Raw genomic sequence first — 19,767 nt, forward strand, 5'->3', positions numbered from 1 at the left:
CTCCATGTACGGCATATATGGTCTTAGATCATGACTTTTCTACCAGAAACACACCACCATCTGCTTCTCTTTTTACTGACTACTAGTGCTACAAATCTGGCAACTTCTTTAGATTTGGGTGTTTGGCAACATAAATTTTCTTCTAAGTAGATTTGCTTATTTGTATTTTCATTTCTTTTTTTTTTTTTTTAAATATTCTTTTAGTCATTGATGGGCCTTTAGTTTATATATTTATATGTGGTGCTGAGGATCAAACATGATAGACAAGTGCTCTGCTGCTGAGCCACAACCCCAGCCCTGTTCATTTCTTTTTTTTTTTTATTTTTCCCCCTTATTCAGTATGGGATTATTGTGACTTGTTATGTGGGAAAAAAAACATTTTTAAGATGTAGGGAATTATACTCTATGAAAGATGAACTTATTTCAGGGATGTTATCTTTGATAATTTCACTTTTGGAACTACTCTTACAGAATTGCCTTTAGACTTAACTGAAACATTTTAAATTTTATAGAATTTGAAAGTAATTCCAGGAAAGAAGTGTGAAAAATGTTTTAAGCAGTCAAAAAGCCATTGAATTTTGCATATAGCTTCTCATGCTTACAACTGTAAAGAGATTAACAAGTTTAAATTTTTTTAGTTATAAAGAAAATATATTTTCTGGATATAAACCATCCCCCCCAAAAAGTTTCTGTGTTAATGCAGGAGGTAAAGCAATCAGAGTATGAGAGCTGTAACCCAATCAGTAGATTAATCCATTTGATGGATTAATAATTTGAATGGATTACTGGGTGGTATAACTATAGACAGGAGGGACATGGCTAGAGGAAGTGGGTCACTGGGGGGTGTGCCTTGGGGATTATGTATTTTGTCCCTGACTCCTCCTGCTGACTCAGCTTCCTAGCTGCCATGAGTTGAGTAGTTTTTCTTCAATATCCTCTTCCACCATGATGTTCTGCCTTACCACAAAGCTGTTTTTATCAGGTATTTTGGTCGGTGATAAAAAGCTAATTACCATCTTTGAGTATGGAATAACACTGGTGTTGGCTATATCATTTCTGTGTTTATTAAAGAATCTGATAAAACATGTATCATGAGTATGTGTGTATATATATGTGTATATGTACATGTATGTATGCAGTTTAAATGCATCCACATTCAGTTTTTGAGAAAAGTGTTGGTTCTACACGTGGGGACTCCTGTGCCTCACACTGCTAATGGATGTAAAGTAGCCCTTCGTGAAAGCAAGAATGCCAATCAGGCTTTTATTTTTGTAGCAAAACATTTTGCATTTGCATATCTGAATTTGGAGCTCATAGGTACTTGCTTAGATTATAATGTTTAGCCAAATAATTTCTATCCCAAGCCTAAAACAATTGCCAATTGAGAGAAACTGGCTAAGCTTATCCTCTGTCCTTAAATGAGTTCACTGCCTAACAGGAAGAGAGTGGTATGATTCTATTGTTAGTATACATTTCTTCCTTTTTTTTCCCCCCATATTTAGTCTTAGCCAGTCATTCCTGGATTTCTTCATAGATCAGTTGTGAGTGGTCTTCATAAAACCTTGAAAATGTTAGTTATATTCAGAACTTTCATCAAGGATCTATGTAAGAAATGTCTACACCTCTTCTTTTGGAGGATAATGGGAGAGAAATGAGAATAATGGGGTTAGAGGTAACCATTATTGAAAGGCAGTTCATTACATGGCAAAAATGTGGGCTTTGGTGCCAGAGGTCAGTAGTTTTGGTGGTAGGCAGATATGAAAGGTCTCTTTCAATTGCCTCTGTGTTTCTCAGAGAAATTAGACATTTATTGGGTCCACATGTGCCTGGAACGATGCTTGGCATGAACATGAAAGAGAGGATAAAGCTTGTCTCTGCCCTTAAATGAGTTCACTCACTGCCTAACAATGGTATGGCTCTATTGTTAGTATGTTTCTTTGATCTTTTTTTTTTTTTTTTTTTGCTCAGTTTTAGCCTTAGTTTTTTCAATGTAGGTCTTCATTCCCCTGAGTTTTCATGTGTCATTGATTGGGGAGGATTCTGAGGGGTGTGTGTGTGTTATAAGTGTGTGTGACACACACACACAGATTGATTGATTCAGGCCATTAGCTAAGTCACATTGGGAATCTGCATATATTGCTTTTCTCTGATTTATTTTCTATACATTAATGTTTCAGAATTACCAAGAAAATACTTGATTCAGAGAGTTAATTCCTATACCCGGATAGTCTTGTTTTCTGATGCAAAGATAGCTTAGACAAAACTTTAACTCTTCATTTTATTTGCTCATTTTTATCTAACTGTCTTAAATTCAAGAACCAAACACCAAACTGTATGCCTGTTTTGATGCAATTTTGCAAAAGTATGCATTCATAATGTCAAATAAAATTTATTTCTTCTACTGGAAGAGAAGAAAGAATTCTCATATCAAAATATGTTATAATTCATAATCTGATTTACATTAGTCTAGTGATAACAGAAGTTTGTGAAGTGATAGTCATGATGTTTTCGAAATAAAAATGACTCATATAGACATTGACAATGAAAAAAAGGCAGATGAAATATGCTCTAAATGCTTCATATTTATCATTATGATTTTATTTGAGAGCACAGCTTATTGAGTTATTCTCTGTTATAGAACAAAGTCTTGGGTTGAACCCTATCATGATCCAATTATTTTTCTTCTGTTTCACAGCATGCCCTCACCTCATACTCTGGCTGGTGTTCTGTTATGTATGCACTACTGGAGACAGGGATAGATCAGGGAAAATTGGTGTACAAGTCCAGGGGTAATTACTGACTTGTAGATGTTTGTCATATTTTTTGTTTGGGAAGGATATAATGATATTTATAAAAAGTAATATTAGTTTGCCAGTTTTACAGATAACACACTATCATAACTTTCTCCAAGATTACAAGAGATCTAATAATTGGTTTGCTGTTTTGTCTTTCTATCCCCCTTTCCTGAGGGCCAGGACTTCAAAGATCTTGTTCATTGCTGTATCCCTGGTGTTTAGAACAGTGCTTAGTACTTGTAAATGTTATTATCAAATGCTGAGTTAAGGTTAAATTCCCAAATGATCATTCTCTATACCAGGTTACTTTCCATGCTGGCGTAAGCATTAAATAAATATGAAGATACTAGACCTATTGTTGTGGGGATGTCTAGCTACATTATCACAGTCACTTGCTCATCAGGGTACAAAATTATTGTGAGCAAGCTTAGATGAAATGACCAAGGTACTTAAATAAGAATGAAGGATGCTCATGAGAAATAGTCTTTTAATGAGATGAATAAAATTAATCTGTTATCTTCTTTGCAAATTCATGATCTTAGGTTTTTTAGATGTCTTTTGCATCATTCTGGAGTAATTATGTAGTTTAGGAAGTTACAAAATGCTGAAGTTGGTTACATGGAAATTAGGTTGTTTTATGTGTTTATTACCCCACCATCCTCATCCTTATTGCCCTCTGTGTCTTACCTCCATCTCAATTCTCTTACATATATTCCTTAATCTTTCTCAAAATCTTTTGTGGTAAAACTAGTCACAATGAAAGGCTGGTGCATTATTTACTTTTCACCATGAGGTCACTTATGATAGCAAATGGATAGCTTTCTCTTCAGCTTTGTAGATGAAAGTCTACCTAACAGTAGACTTAACAGTAGACTTAGCAGTAGACTTAACAGTCTACTTAACAGTAGACTTGCCGTATAGGTCTCAAAAATGTACTAATTAATTTATTGAAACAACATATGTGAGTTCTAACTTCTTAGTCCCTATTTTTAGTCAATTTACATATGTTTAAATTATATTTTGATCAGATAGTCTCATGCTTAGTTTTACTCTGGAGAATTTTTCCTTTAGTCTTCAAAAAGGCAATTCATTCTGATTAAATCATTAAGGCAAATGGAAAAGATATTTTAAAAATTACTTGTTCAGATAATTTTGGAATGTGTTGACTTCACAAATGGACAACTATTTTCTTAGTGTTTGTAGGGCTAAATATTGTATGCTCATTGAGAGAAATTTTAACTTTTTCTTGCATTATATGATAAACTTCTCTTTAACTTTTTTCATTGTAATACTAGGTAACATAATTACCTAGTACTTTTAAAAAAAAACTGCAATATAATTTACTCTTCTAAAAAAACAAAACAAAGCTCTGTAAAGCAGAAAAAGAATATTTTTATTGTCCCTATTTTGCAGAGTAACTTTCAGATAAGTCATTTGACTTTTGAGTTTCAGTTGCTTTATTTGTAAAATAAAAACCTTGGACAAGATAATCTCTAGGGTCCTTTAATCTCTCAGGTCCTTTCTAGCTCTAAAATTGTCTGTTCATACCATTGTAAAATGAAGAACCAAAATTACAGAAAATGTGTACATCTTGTTGAAGTTCACTGAATTACTAATAAAACCTTGACACCTGACTTTGTGCTTAGCATATCCATTGACACTTTCACATAACCCTTTTGCTTTATGTTGAACATTTTGCTGATTTCTTTACCTAAGGAAAAGTTATTTTTAAAAAAATTCTATAGCTAAAATCCTTTAGATTTTTTTTAAAAAGCATAAATGTATTTGTATAGTCCAAAGGAAAAAAATCCTTTAATTGATTATTATATTAAGAAAGGGAGGGAAGTTACATAAGTAGCAGTTCCCCTAGTAACTAAAGACAAATCAGAAAACAAAGCATATCTGAAGTTACATGGTTTCAGAAATAGAGTAAATCAAAAGTAAACAAATCTCATGTGTAGGGAGAAAAAAAATGGGACAAGTTTCTTAAGTGACATCTTCTTCTAGTCTTTTATTGATTCACAATTGTTATTTAGATGTGTGGGTATACCAGAATGAGCAGAGCTTGGTTTTGTTGGCTGAGTATATAACCTGTCATTAGCATTCAAAGAAATGAGGTTTGTATCTGTTTGTATCTTAAACCTTCAGGGTTTATGATTATACCCCTCCCTGGTCCTCACTTGGTGGGGCATCCTCTCAAAAACTATAGACTACTTTTACCATTTATTTTATAAATTACAACATTTTGTATTAATATAATTGTTAGTTATAATTAGTTCCTAGAAGAGGTAGAATGAATTATTTTAGGATGGCAGTAAGAGTAGATTGTAGTTCATTATAAATTTGAAACTCATTTCTTTGTAAAATTCAGCTAAATTTTCCAAAGGAAATATCGTCATTAGATAAAATTATTGATTGTATTATTTTTCCAATGTTTAGAGCAGCACAATCTACAATAGCCAAGTTATGTAACCAGCCAATAGATGAATAGATGAATACATATATACACAATGGAGTCTACTCAGCCATAATGAAATTAGGTCATTTTCTGGTTCTTTTAGTTAGCTTTTTCGTTGCTATGACTAAAAGAACCAACCAGCACAATTGTAGAGGTGGAAAAGTTTATTTAATGGCTCATGGTTTCTGAGGTCTCAATCCATGGACAGCAGGCTCCATTCCTTGGAGCTCGAGGTGACGCAGAAGATCAATACTGAAGAGTGTGGCAGAGGGAAGCAGCTCACATGATGATCAGAAAGCAGAGAGAGAGACTTCACTTGCCAGATATGAAATACATACCCCAAAGCCATACCCCCAGTGCCCCACCTCCTCCAGCCATGCCCCACTTGCCTTCAGTTACTACTCAATTAATTCAATCAGGGGATTAATTCATGGGTTGGGTTAGGTAGGGCTCTTGTAACCCAATCATTTCTTCTGTGTACCTTATTGCATTGTCTCACACGTGAACTTTTAGGGGATACCGCATATCCAAACCATAACACTGGTAAATTGATGGAACTGCAGAACATCATGCTAAGTCAAATAAGCCAAGACTCAGAAAATCAAAGGCTGAATGTTTTCTCTCATATGTGGAAATGAGAGATAAATGAGGAATAAAAAGGGGGTTTCCTCAAAAGCAGAAAGGAGATCAGTAGAGTAGAAGCAGGGGGACCAAAGGGGAAGAAGGAGGGAAATGAAGGGAGAAAAACTGGGGAATGAAGTTAATTAAATTGTTCTATGTGCATGTATGAATATATTACATTGCATTCCAATTTTATATATAACTATAATGTACCCATTAAAATAAATAAAATAAATAAATAAAAATAGAAGAAAGATCAATAGAGTAGAGAAAAGTAATCAGGGGGAGATAGGAGGGGAGGAAAAGAGCTACCACTGAGAATTAAAATGGAGAAAACTGTGTTCTATACATTTATGAATATGTCACAACAAACCCTACTGGTATGTATAACCATGGTGTACCAAAAATAAATAAATTTAAAAATAATCTTGGTAATTTAATTTATTTATTTTGATGCTGGGGATTGAACCCAGGGCCTTGCAAATACTAGGCAAGCACTCAACCACTGAGCTATATCCCCATCCCCTGGTAATTTATTTAAAATATCTTTATTTTTCAAGCAGGTTTGAGTATTTCAGACGTTTTTGGTGGCAGTCCTATCCTTCACTAACATCTATTTCCTAGGTTATGAAAATCTATACATATAAGCATTTGATGGAAAGTATGACTTTAGAGAACTTAAAGTTCCTATAAATAATTGAAATACTATTACTTTTGTGGTAGCATCATTATTTTTGGTTTTGAAATTTTACTGTTTCAACTATATGTATAGGCATCTGTGGGTCAGCCTGTTTTAAGTATCATTTCAGTAAATAGGTTCAGAGTTTCCAAAGATGGACCCATGTATTAGCTTCTAGAAATAAGTCATCTGTCTCCAGGTTGTCAGGGCCAGTCTCCTTTATATCTCTACTAGGAGTACAAATAAGGAAGTGGAAGATGATGGTAAAGAGAAAGGAGAGGAATTAAATTTTCATCTTTTTCTCAAGACATTGTTTGGGTTTATAGTAACTTTGGAGGAATTTACCCAAGTAGCTTCTCCTCTCCCTCATTTTTTCCAATAGAAAAGAAGACATTTGAAAAAGAATTGGAGAACTTTATCATGGTGCGCAAGATGAAAAGATTGGGGGAAGAATACTTACATCATTGTAACTTGAATAATGTGTTCTTATTGTATAATTGGTCAACTCATAATAATCTCAAGGATAAGTTTATTATGTTGTATCATTTATTTCCACAAGCCAGTAGACCATCAACTGAAGTAGAATTTTTTTGTATTATTCAGATATTTGCTGTTATTTATATTTAAATCATTTCTCCTTCATAGCAATTTTTTTCTTACAACTAAAATAAAATGTTGCATGATTTTATAAATAGGCCACAGAGCAGAGCAAAACTCATGGTGCAGATATAAATAAAAACACTTTATGTTCAATTTTTGACTTATATTATATGTAAAAGATACCTTCCATGGCAAAGCTTTTAATTTTAGTTGTATAAAAAAATTGTAAGCAGCAACTTGATTCACAGAATCATTCAGTGGCTGTTGATTAAATATTGTTAGACATTGTAGAGAAGGCTAGATGTGGAAGGAGAGTACAGAAATGCATATAAATGTTCTTTTCTGTTAGGAAGCATACTTTGAAATTAGGGAGATAATTACGTATAAAAATAACTAAGAATTCTTAGAACTGGAAGAACCACTTTAAACCCTAGAAGTTAGTTGAATCCAAAGTCCTGGGAGCTTGGTAATTATTGCCTGTAGCATTTGGCAGTGGGGCTTGAGATCAGGTTAAATGCATCTTCTATACCAGTTTTATTAGCCTATTTTCTGTAGCAATACTGAAATACCTGAGTTTTGGTAAATTATTTTAAAAAAAAAAAAGAGGTTTAACTGGGCATGGTAGCACACACCTGTAATCCCAGCAACTCAGGAGGCTGAGGCAGGAGGATCACAAGTTCAACGCCAGCCTCAGCAACTTACTGAGATCTTTTCTCAAAATAAAAGGGCTATGAATATAATTCAGTGATAAAGCACCCCTGGGTTTAATCCCCAGTACCAAAAAAAGAAAAAGAAAAAGAAAGAAAAAAGAGCTTTATTTAGAGGCTAAAAGTCAAAGATCAGGTGGTTTCATCTATTTGACCTCTAATGAGGTCCCCCTTGGCTGCATCATAGCATTGTAGGTAGCATCATGGTAGGAGAGATCACTTGGTGGACAGGAAGCCAGAGATTCAGAGTACAAATGAACACTAAAATGGAAGAGGTAATGAATAGAGTGATATATGGGAGAAGGGCACTGAGCTTCTATCTCCTGTCCTAGCAGGCCACCCTCCAGGAACTTTCGTATTCAGTTATTCAGAAACCCTTAGGACTCTGTCCTTTAGGTTTTTATAAGAAACTTAGTTACATGCGCATGATTGATTACATCATTGCCCATTGGTTTGTCAGTTCAACCTTCAGTCCTTTTCCCTTTTCCTGCTAGTTGGGTGGGGTGTAGAACTGAAAGTTCGAACTCTCTGATCATATCGTTGGTTCCCCTGACAACTGGCCCCCACCCCAAGGCTATCTAGGAGCCTCCAGCCCCCTGTCAACTCATTAGCATACAAAATACACTCTTACCACTCTGGAGTTTCCAAGGATTTTAGGACTTCCAAGTCAGGAATGGGACACAGACTTTTTTTTGCTGCCGTGGCTAAAGGGACCCAACTAGAACAACTATAGAGGAGAAAGAGTTTATTTGAGGGCTCATGGTTTCAAAGGTTCATAGAAGGCCAGCTCTGTTCCTTAGGGCTCATAAGGCAGAACATCATGGAGGAAGAGTGTGGCAGAGGGAACCAGCTCACATGATGATCAGGAAGCAGAGAATCCACTTGCCAGATACAAATATATACCTCATAGCCATGCCCCCAATGAACCACTTCCTCCACCCATACCCCACCTGCCTCCAGTTTCCACTCAGTTGATCCTATCAGGAATTAATTCACGGAGTAGGTTAATGCTGTCACCCAATTGTTTCTCCTCTAAACCTTCTTGCATTGTCCCACACATGAGCTTTTGGGGGACACCACATCTAAACCATAACACAGATGTGTGTGTGTGTGTGTGTGTGTGTATGTGTGTGTGTGTGTGTGTGTGTGTGAGAGAGAGAGAGAGAGAGAGAGAGAGAGAGAGAGAGAGAGAGAGAGAGAGAAGTCATAAGGATAAATGAAAAAATAATTATTCTAATGTTATTTGAATCACTTTTTACAAGTTACGGGACTGCATTGTGTTTGGATCCAGAAGTGTTGTATCTCAAACACTTCCAAGGAAAATAAAGATCCTGAGTTACTGTGTAAGAGGCATCTAATGGAAAGCCTCTTTTTACAGACTCAAGTCCTAACTGCTTGCCTTATCCCATTTTCCTCAGTTTCCATGGACACTGGCTTTTGTTTTCCTAAGTTTTTTTTTGATTGACACATAATTGTACATATTTATAGGGCACAATATAATATTTTAATACAGGTATACATTATATAATAATCGTCAGAATAATAAACATTCATGACCTTTTTAAACATTTATCATTGCTTTGTGGTAAAAACATTCAAAATCCTCTCTTCTAGTTATTTTGAAATATATATTCAATATATTATTGATAACTGTAGCCTCCCTACTGTGTGCCAATTAGACAGGAGTACAAAATTCTGACTTTTCTCCTCTTCCTCCTTCTCCTCCTTTCTCCCTTTTTGTTTGGTCCTCCTCCAGATTTGATGCATGAATTTGACTTGCTAGCTACATGCTGGATTCTCTGTAGCAGTGCTGTTTCTGTATTCATAGGGCATCTGGACTACCTTGGTAACTTCAGTTCTAGACTGACTGAGTCTTTCCTGCTGGGATCCTTTGTGACTGGAGCATGAGGGGGAACTGAGAAGGTTTTACCAGAGGTGGGGTTACCATGAAGCTAATGAAACTTCAGCTTAGTGTTACGTGTGTAAGCAAAAATAACCAACACAATTTCAACACCATTATGAAAACACAAATAAATGGGATGAAGGTAGACCTCAAACAAATCAGCAAGCTTTCCTTTAATCTACTCTGCAGTGGAGTCAATCAATCAGGCATTGTAAGGCCTCTTTTTCTTGATAGAAAAATGGCTGGCGGTTACAGAGGAGCTCTCAGTTTTATAGTTTACAGTCTGGGTGGTTTAATTATTGGAAACTGAAGCAGGACGTGTCAGTTTGGACAGTCAGGAAAAAAGTTGTAAAAAGCCAGGAACTCATTGTCACTGAGAACAGCTCAGAACTCGGTGTTCACTGCTTTTCTTCCTCCTCTGGGACCCATTGTTACCCATTGCTTTTCTTCTCCCAGGACTCATGGGCAGTGGGAAAGGGTAGAAGTCCAGGGCCCAGTGTTTCAGTATCCACCTCCTCCCTTCAGAACCCATCGTGGTTGGGAAGGGATGAATGTTTGCTTTTGGTGGAGATGCTGGGGATGAACCTGGAAAGGGATGAAAGTTTTCTATTTTCTTTTTCCCCCTTGGGGCCCATTGTTACTGGGAAAAGACTTACTGGTAGAGGTTTAATGTTTGACTAATTTCCCTTCTTCCTCCTGAGCCACACCATCTTTCTGTTTTTCCCAGGGGCTGTCTTGTAGGAATATTATTTTCCATAACCCTTCACCGTGTTCACATGAGATCCTGTGAGATCTTGGGAGTTGTGTAATGTTCTATGTGGAGAGAGGAAGCCAGGTTGCAGTTAGGAAGCAATTCTGTTATTCAGGAAATCTTAGAGGACTTGAATCTCTAAAGTTCTGGCACTGTATGGTGACTTTTTTTTTTTACTTTGTAAATAAATAACAGGTGGTCCCTACTTAAAAGACTTAGGTAGTTTCACTTAACAGTGATGGGAAAGCAGTCTACATTCAGTAGAAACTACTGAATTTTGGAATTTCATCTTTTCCCTGACTTGCTGTGTATGGTTTCTTGTGATGTTGGGCAACCACAGCAAGCCCCTGCTCCCAGTTAGCCATGCATCATGAAGACAACCACTACCCCAGAATGTACTATGTTGCTAAGCTATTGTGGTTGGCAAGTTAGGTATGAAATGCATTTTTCACTGATGATATTTTCAATTTTTGATGGAGTTGGAACCTGATCAAGGAGCATCTATATTGACTTCTGTATCTAATTTTGCATTTTTCATAATTTTGTGTTTTTATTCTAGGAGAGAACTATTCAAATTGTACATGCTTCAAACCACACAAAATATGGATATACCACTGGGTTTTATTAATAAGTGAGATCCTGATTATTTCTTTACACTTAGTAAAATGTAATTTCTAAAAGTAAACAAACTCTTAAGGAGAATCTAGAGAAGCCCCAAATCATTCTAAAATCAATGGTTTTGGTGGCTCTTTTACAAGAACAGTGGAACTTTTTGGCAGTCAGTATATTTCAGTATTGTATTAGTGAATGCCATAAAACTGAAACTCACATACTGACTTCAGTTAAGTCCCAAGTTCAATTTCAATCAGCAAGCCTTTATGGAAAGCCCACTGTGTGATGAAGGTGTTGGTGTAGGTTCTTTTCTAAAATAGTTAAAATTCATTTTAAGAGTAATTTGAAATGAATTACCTTAACAATGAAGTATTTTTAGTTACTTAGAACCTTAGTTGTCTGAAACCAGGTAACATGATATAGATGGTTAAATGCCAGGAAAAAACAATGTTAAATAGTTGGCACCAGTCATCTGGTATTCTCTTAAACAAACTTGTTAATCTGCCAGTGCTTGCGAGAATATAAAATGAGAAGTGTTTTCTAGTCTTTTTTTTTCCCCCAGTACTGGGGATCCAACCCAGGGCTTAACTCCCAGTGCATCCTGTATCTTTTTTTAGAGATAGTTTCATAGATGGTGGTTATAGGTAACTTTGGGCTGATCATTTTTCAAACCAAAGAACCCTATATTGAATATATATATCTATATCTATCTATCTAGATAGATAGATAGATAGATAGATATTGATATATTGCTTATCATTTCATCATTCTCTTATATCATTTTATCAGTATCAAGTACATACATTTGTGAAATAGCATAGGATTACTAAAAGACAAATCAATATGTAGTGTCAGATACTGGTAAAAATTTGAAGAAAAGCAATGTCAGGGAAGGAGAGAGATCAGTGGTAATGGAGGTGCTGTTTTAAAAAGGCTGACCTGGTTTTCTTGCTATTCCTTGTTTGTGCCTGTCCCCACCTTGGGACTCTTACTTGCTGGGGCTTCTGACTAGAATGCTTTTCTTTATCTGTCTGTCTCAGTTGCTTTATCACTTCATTTGTGGCTCTGGTCACCCTGTCTATGGTAGCACCCTCCACCATTCTGTCCTTTCTTCCTACTGTACACGTTTTCTTCATCATCTGACCTTGGGGACCAAAGAGATTCAAGGAAATTCTTTGGTAAATCCTTTCCTATCTGAACTATTATCACTTTCTATCCGAATTTCAAGAATTGAAGAACTTACTAAAACACTTCTTTTTTGATCTGGATATCCAAAACAGGAGCCAGATAACTCTATAGTGAGGGATGCTTATAGTTTTCTTCGTAACACATATCGCTCTGATTTGTCTGTCTTTCTTCATATCTCCCTTAATAAAATGTCTGTACCTTGGTAACTAGAACTTTGTTTTGTTCCTTGCTCTATCTCCATCACCTGGAATAATGCCTGGCACCTAATGGATTCTCAATAAATATATGTTAAATAGGTATATTAATATATGAACAAATCTGTTGATCTAATCTCATCCAAGCTTTTTATCAAAAAATGATTAATGTGGAAAAGGCATATTACACATTAAGTCTTACAAAACAGAATATGAAATTACATACATAGTTACTACTTAGGTTAAAAAAAATTCAAACCTTTGTGTATGTTCGTTTATTCGTTCATTCCCTTGGGGGAAAACTTAGTTAGCATCTCCTGTGTGTCCATTCCTTTCTGAGGTGTTCTAACTCAGTTTAGTTTTATAGGAAGATATGAAACAACAGTAGAATGACACCCTTATCATTCTCTGCTCTCCAGCCTTATCAATCTCTCAAGTTCTCAGTTAAGCACATTTTACTGTTTTTACAGCACTTCTTGTTTTTATGAAACTGACATTTATATGTTTATTTGGATGATTATCTGCTTTATATCCAACTCTCTTAATCTTTCAAGTTCTGAAAACAGGTACCGTGATACCATTTAATTATGAATACTCAATGCTTAATATGTAGAAGGTGCTTAAACATTTTCTGGGCAAATAAATGAGTGACTAGGTGAAGTACATGGTAGGAATATTGTGTCTAATCTAGTGGGAGTCGAGGGCAATTTCCCTGAGGAAGTGAATTTTAAACTAGGATCTGAAGAATGAGGAGGAATTACTCAAGAAGATAAGACAGAGTATTTTGGAGCTTAAACTCAGACTTTATCGTGACAGCTGGAAAAGAGTTTTAAGCGAAAAAGCACAACTAGACTAGCATTTTTATGTGGTCTGTTTTACTCTGTTGCTAGGGACAGACTGGAAGGGCAAGACTGGAGCAGAGAGAATGTCTGGGAAGCTTTAATAGTAATAGGTGGTGGTGACCTCCCTTGGTTCCTTGGCAGTGGAGAAAGAGAAATGAGGTTACATTTGAGAGATTTTAGGAGACAGGGTAACTGACTGGGGTAAAGAAGGAAAGGGAAACCTTGAGTGTGATTCCAAGTTTCTACTTGAGGCAACTGAGAGGATCCTAGGACCTTTCAAGAGATTAAAAACTCAAGAGGGAAGAACTATCTGAAGAGAAAAGAGCACAAGATACCCTTGAGAACTAACTAGATTGAGACCGAGCATTATAGACTTGTATAAGTGCTGAATTTCTTTTTTAAAAATGCCTGGAAAAAAATAATCAATGTAGGGCTGGGGAGATAGCTCAGTTGGTAGAGTGCTTGCCTTACAAGCACAAAGCCCTGGGTTCGATCCCCAGCACCACAAAAAAAAAAAAAGAAAAAAAAAAAAATAATCAATGTAAATAGTATTGGGATGGTAGTTATATTTAATTTTTTTCTTCTTATTAAATTTTGGTCTTCATTATTTAGTACGTCTTATTTTTATGAAGGAAAAATAATAAATTTAGAAAATGTATGTTTGCATAGGAAGTGCTGTACCAGCAAACAACAGCAACAAAATCCTAAGGGCAAAAACTAAGACCTTTTAGAGAAAATATTGGATTATACCCAGCGAAAATGAATGATTTGTCCTGATTAGGAGACCATCGTGAACTGGGGTTGCCATTAGTGTCTGGAAATTTAAGCTTAATCATTCAAAGATCTACCAGAGGCAGTGACTGTCATGTATTCATCTGTGCGTCCTTAACCCTTGGTGCCTGACATCTAGTGAGGACTCAGTTGACAACTTTTATTTTAGATTTCTTATTAGCACATTCATTTTGTTTACACTCACTGTTTCCACTGGAATGGCTATACAATGATGTTATTTGTGTCATTTTTATTTCTAGGTAGATTGGGGTCAACTGGATTATTTAGTTGTTGATATGCCACCGGGGACAGGAGATGTGCAGTTATCTGTTTCACAGAATATTCCCATTTCAGGTAAATCTATATCTTAAAAGTTTAAAGTAATTTGTGCTTCCTTTGATGTGTTGATGTTGCCATAGAGAAAAACAAACTGTGACAGGCAAACATTTTTATGTCTTAAAAAAGAACTTATAAAGTTTCTACTAGAGATCAGAAGCATAAATTGAGTTTTTCAGATTATCAGAATGAGTATATTTACAAAAACATAAAGACACTTTGAAAGGTGGTAATATAATTCTATGTTCCAGAAAAGCAGGCACTTAAGTATATTTAGGTATAAAAAATATAAACTTGACTGGCTGAGTGCAGTCCAGCACTGACAGCACTCGGGTACTTGGCAGGCACTTGGTAAATATCAAACAAGTACCAAACAAGAGTAAATATTATGAAATTTGTCTTTTTTGTAAATACAATTATAAGAGAATTTTATATTCTGCTACTTATTTAATGTTAAAGTCAAGAGAGCAATAAACTTAGGAGCTTATCAAATACATAATACTTACCTATTATAGATTTTTTATTATATAGAATTTAAATATTAGTAGTAACCCTTCATATTGAACCTATTTCTAAAGATTTCCCCAAATTTCACAGAGTTATAGTTGCATATATAAATGAACTTCTGGAAAGACAGTAAAAATGTCTTTGCCAATCAGTTATTTACTGGTTCTCCAAGTCATTTCATTGACATTTAATTATTAAAGCCATGTTATCTAAGTTTTTGACAAGATACACATTTTATTTGGAAAATCAGTATGACCTCATTAATATGGATATTTTAAATGTTTTAACACATTGGTAACCTTAATGGAATTTGACGCGTTTTCTTTGGTGAGGCAGACCATTAAGTACGAGATGGAAGTAAACTGATGTGAAAATAATTCATATTTTTTGCAATCACTGTATGGTGCAAAAGCTCTATCTAAGTGTGTGTTTTTTTTAGAAACTACTTGAACACTTTAAAAGAACTTTTCAGGAAGGGGTAGTGAAATGGCATCAGTTAGAAGGAGTCTTGGTGTCATTGCATTTCTCCAAGCCCTGATGAGAATGGAATTGTTTTATATTTGGAAAAAGACATTCTTTTAGAAAATTCATACAGGCAGACCTGTATAAGCAAAAAGATCCTCTTTCTAAATGCTAATTAGCAGCTCTTTATATGTGTTCCATTTTGTTCCATGGGTTGGATGACAGGCTCATTATAAGAAGAAATTCTGAAGAAAAATAATAATTCTTATTTGTGTGAAAAGTATTGTATAGCAACAATAGAGGTAAATGTGTTGACAGCAGTATTAGTGGCTAATGATTTAAGTTTGAGTTTACATAGACTATTGAATTGTTACATATTACAAGTATAGATCAGAATGATACCCAGTGGTTGCAGTAATTGCTGGAGGGAAAGGAATTAGGATAAAGGATGAGAAATAACCAATTATAGTCTTTAGATTTGCTCTTCTCTTATTGAACTTGCCAAGAGGAGAAGGCAGTTTTTAGCACAGGCTTTATTATTTTTCTTACTTTCTTCTTCTTCTTTCTTGGTTAGTGATACAGTTTACTAGCTTTTTTTGCTTGTTTCTTCAGCTTGTTTATTAGTTGTTGCCTATTCTGAATTGGATAGATTCCAAGACTGACTTCTATGGGTCTGTGTCTTCAAGGCATGCTGATATACTCTTAGGACTCATTGATCACTCAATTGCTTTTCCATAATAAGAAGATTAATATTTCTTCAAAAAGTATTATAATTTCCTTGAATGTTTTAGAAATATGTGAACTGTTCTAGTATTCAACTTCTAATAGATATTACCTAAAATATTTTTCTTTCTTTATTCAACTGAAATCTTCTGAGTTACTATCTGAAGACTGTCTTAGTTTGATTTTAACTCTTGGAATTAAGTAAAGATTATTTTTCCAAGGATTGGAGTTTTAGCAATTTACTTATATTAAAGTACGTATTAGTCAAGATCCTAGCAGGAAAAAAGAATTCACTTAATGAAGGGGATAGTTGCAGAGGGCAATATTAGGACAGCATTAAGGGAACCATCAAGAGATGCTGAAGTACCCAGGGACTAGGACAGAAGGAACTTGTTACTGCCCCACCACCTGAAGAGGCAAAGGAGTGAACTGTGTTAGTAGAGGCTGGAGATTTCTTAGAACCCAGGGAAAAGGACTGCCTGGTGGAAGCTGTGGTCACTCTTAGAACTACAGCAAGATTGGAGGGAGTAGCATGCGAGGTATGTAATAATATTTCACCCTTTATTCCCTCCCATAGTCTCTTCCTTCTACTGGTTCCTCCGGGTGGCAGATCCCCATTTGAAGCCAGAGAACAAGGAAACTCAGGTGATACAGTCCACAGAGATCAGCTACCAGGGCACTGGTCAGGACACAGAGGAGTGGAAAAATGGATCTGGGCAGAGCCTTGAAGCAGGGCTTGTAAGAAGAAGGAGTTCATCCAGTAGAAGAATTAACTTAGCTTCTCATCTTCATGGTCATCATTTCACTATAAGTCAGCGACCTGAGATAGATGAAATACAAAGCAAGGGAACAGTATTTCTGCCCTCTAAAAGTGTGCAAACTAATAGAGACAGTACTACACAATAATACATATTATCATATGATAAAATTAGACGTATAAACAGGGTATTTACATTGTAGATGAGTAGTGATGCAAATATATTTTGTGGAGTGAGAAGTAAGAGATCAGAGTTTATTCTGATAGGATAGAATTAGGGTAAAATATTCTTCATTTTATAAGTAAAGATTGATACAGAAATGAAACTTTTGGAAATTTTTCTTATAATAGAAGGGACAGAGACTGAGCAAGCTTATAGTGGAGCCATCATGGTCCCTGCTTTGTTCTCTCTTTTTCTTCCAGGGAATGGCAAAAGTGATATAGAAAACAGCCAGGCAGTCCTACTGTCCTAATAGTCCACACTGTGGGTTCTATTTTGATTTCTTACCTCCTGGAGAGGAAAAAGCTGCTGTGTATTCCAGAGTATTCAACTAATTAATATGCTGAATATTTATGGGCTCCAGAAAAGCTGCCCTAACATCTGGTGTTATATTATGATAATGAGGTGATGTCCTTTCTTCCCTCAGACCTTTCCTGTCTGGGCCCTCTAGATAGAAGGAAAGCCAGAGGCCCTTTTTCTACTTGTTCTTTTAAATGAGATGGCATAGGAATTTATTATATTTTATTTTATTTTAAGCATACTAAGGAGGTTTTATTTAAAAGTAATAATACATACTTCTCCCAGGAGGGAGAAGGGGGCCATGGCTGATGTTCTAAAATCCCAAGAAGTGAGTGCACCCTACATCTTTTATAGGTTAAAGTCTCTTTTGTTCTCCAGTTCTCTCCCCCCTTATCTCTCCTTCCTGCCTACAGTGACTAGGCCCAGTTTTGCATAAAGTGAGAAGCAATGGGCAGAGGGAGGGCCAAGGTGATTCAGCCAGGCAAGGGCCCAAGGGGCATTAATTAGCAGCTGCATGCTTGCAGTCCTTGATAAAGGCAGGTAAATTTGGTAATCAATGATCTCTCGAGATCCTTGACATTCCATTCTTCCAGGAGTAGTCTCCAACTTCCAGAGGCAGGTGACTTTCATGGCTTCATTTCCTCGATTTGACCCGATCCCCTATTTCTACACTAACTGCCTGTCCTTAATTCTGGCTTCATTCCCCCCTTTTGTTTTAGGAACTCCTTACTGCTGTAAGGAAAAGGGGGCACCAACCATTCTGGCTGCTTCGAAGCTGGAAGGGAGCAAGTGAGGGGCAAGCAGTTTGGAGTTCCCTTTTGAAAATTGGGTCAATCGAGGGGTCCAAGGTAGAAGTCTGGTTGGGGAAGAGCAGGTTGTAAAGTCATCTGGGGGTGGGTGCTTCTCGGCATAAATCTCGGTGGGACCTCCAAATCTGATACCGCTATTTATCGGTGATGAGTTCTGCTCCCTCTAATGTTGAAGTTTGAGCACGCCAAGGCAAGCATACTAAGCAGGTTTTATTTAAAAGTAATAATACAGACCTCTCCCTGGAGGGAGAAGGGGGCCATGGCTGATATTCTAAAATCCCCAGGAATTTTAAATTAAGCCTCTTGAATATTTCAATCATTGCTAAAGTTATGGCTTGTGAAAGGTGTTGGGCCTGTTGCCACAGTGATTGAACTCCTTTTACTCATCAAAAATTCTTGAGAAAAAACCCCACACGTTCAACCTGGTATTTTCTTCTCCATCAGTAGTTTACCTGGCTTAATCAAGTGTCTATTCTATGATGACACTCTGCAAATTTAGACAGTGGTTTTTGTGATGTGAAAACCTACCCTCATGAGGGATTGAGGGATCAGAAACTTATTGGTGATGTGTTAAATAAGTGAATGGCAGAAGGCCTCTGCTTGAAATAGTTCCTTTTTTGTAATTTACTCTTTCAAAGCAAAAAGGAACAAAAACATTTGCCTACTTTGAATTTTTGTGTTATATTTTCCTTATAATTTTACAATTTATAACAACTCAGACCATAAAACTGGAAACATGCTTGCATCTTAAAAATAGAAGAATTAAGTCATAGCTTTTCCTAGTATTTGGGGATATTAAATCTTCATTTGTGTTTTTAGTTTCCTGATTGAAACATTAAAGGAGACAATTTTGGACTTCTTTCAGGTACACTGTCTTTCTGTGCAAATGTTGGATGCAATTATAATTAATGGATACTTGGCAAGAACTACATGATGTAGACACAGTTATTGTTTTATTTATCAAATTATAAAAATTTTTCCAAAATAAATTTGCTTTGTTGTTACACAAATTATAATTAACCATTGAAGACTAGCAATTGTATTGCACAATTTTATCTTTTAGGTCATTCCTGGTATTTCATTCTGAAGTTTGTCTTTGTTAGAATTGGAATAAAATTTATAAAATTAAATATAACATAATTGACTAATAAACAACAGTTAGTCAACTACAGTTACTGTCAACCATAGTTAAAAAGAAACTCTTTAGGGCTCTTGTACTTGGCTGAACATACTTAACAGGTAGAAATTACAGTATATCAATAATCAGTTCAAAGAAGTAGCATGAGAATTAATAACTTCTGAACTATGACATTAAAAGGCCCAGACTTTTTAAGCATTTCCTCTTGATCCCTATATTCAGCTTTGAGAATCCCTTGTCTAAGCCAAGCATCTGTTTGAATTCCTTGAATTCCTAACAGGTGATCCTCTAGCCTGGGTTTAAATAGCATCTGAGATCATTCTGTTTTGCCGAATTTCTGAGCATTTCCTTCTTGACAAGCTAGACAGCTAAAATTCCTTAAATTTTTTAAAGT

The 19,767-nt window shown here is 35.8% G+C and overlaps 1 protein-coding gene across 2 annotated transcripts in view; it reads left to right on the forward strand.

Moving 5' to 3' along the window:
- The window catches only part of Nubpl (NUBP iron-sulfur cluster assembly factor, mitochondrial), a 202,779-nt gene that overhangs the window by 140,648 nt on the left and 42,364 nt on the right, over positions 1–19,767 (forward strand). For both annotated transcript variants that reach the window (XM_047539925.1, XM_047539926.1), the window contains one exon: positions 14,382–14,475. In XM_047539925.1, the coding sequence (XP_047395881.1) occupies positions 14,382–14,475 (94 nt within the window). The remainder of the gene's footprint in view (positions 1–14,381; positions 14,476–19,767) is intronic.

Source organism: Sciurus carolinensis, chromosome 2 (genome assembly GCF_902686445.1).
Source record: "Sciurus carolinensis chromosome 2, mSciCar1.2, whole genome shotgun sequence".
Lineage (NCBI taxonomy): Eukaryota > Metazoa > Chordata > Mammalia > Rodentia > Sciuridae > Sciurus > Sciurus carolinensis.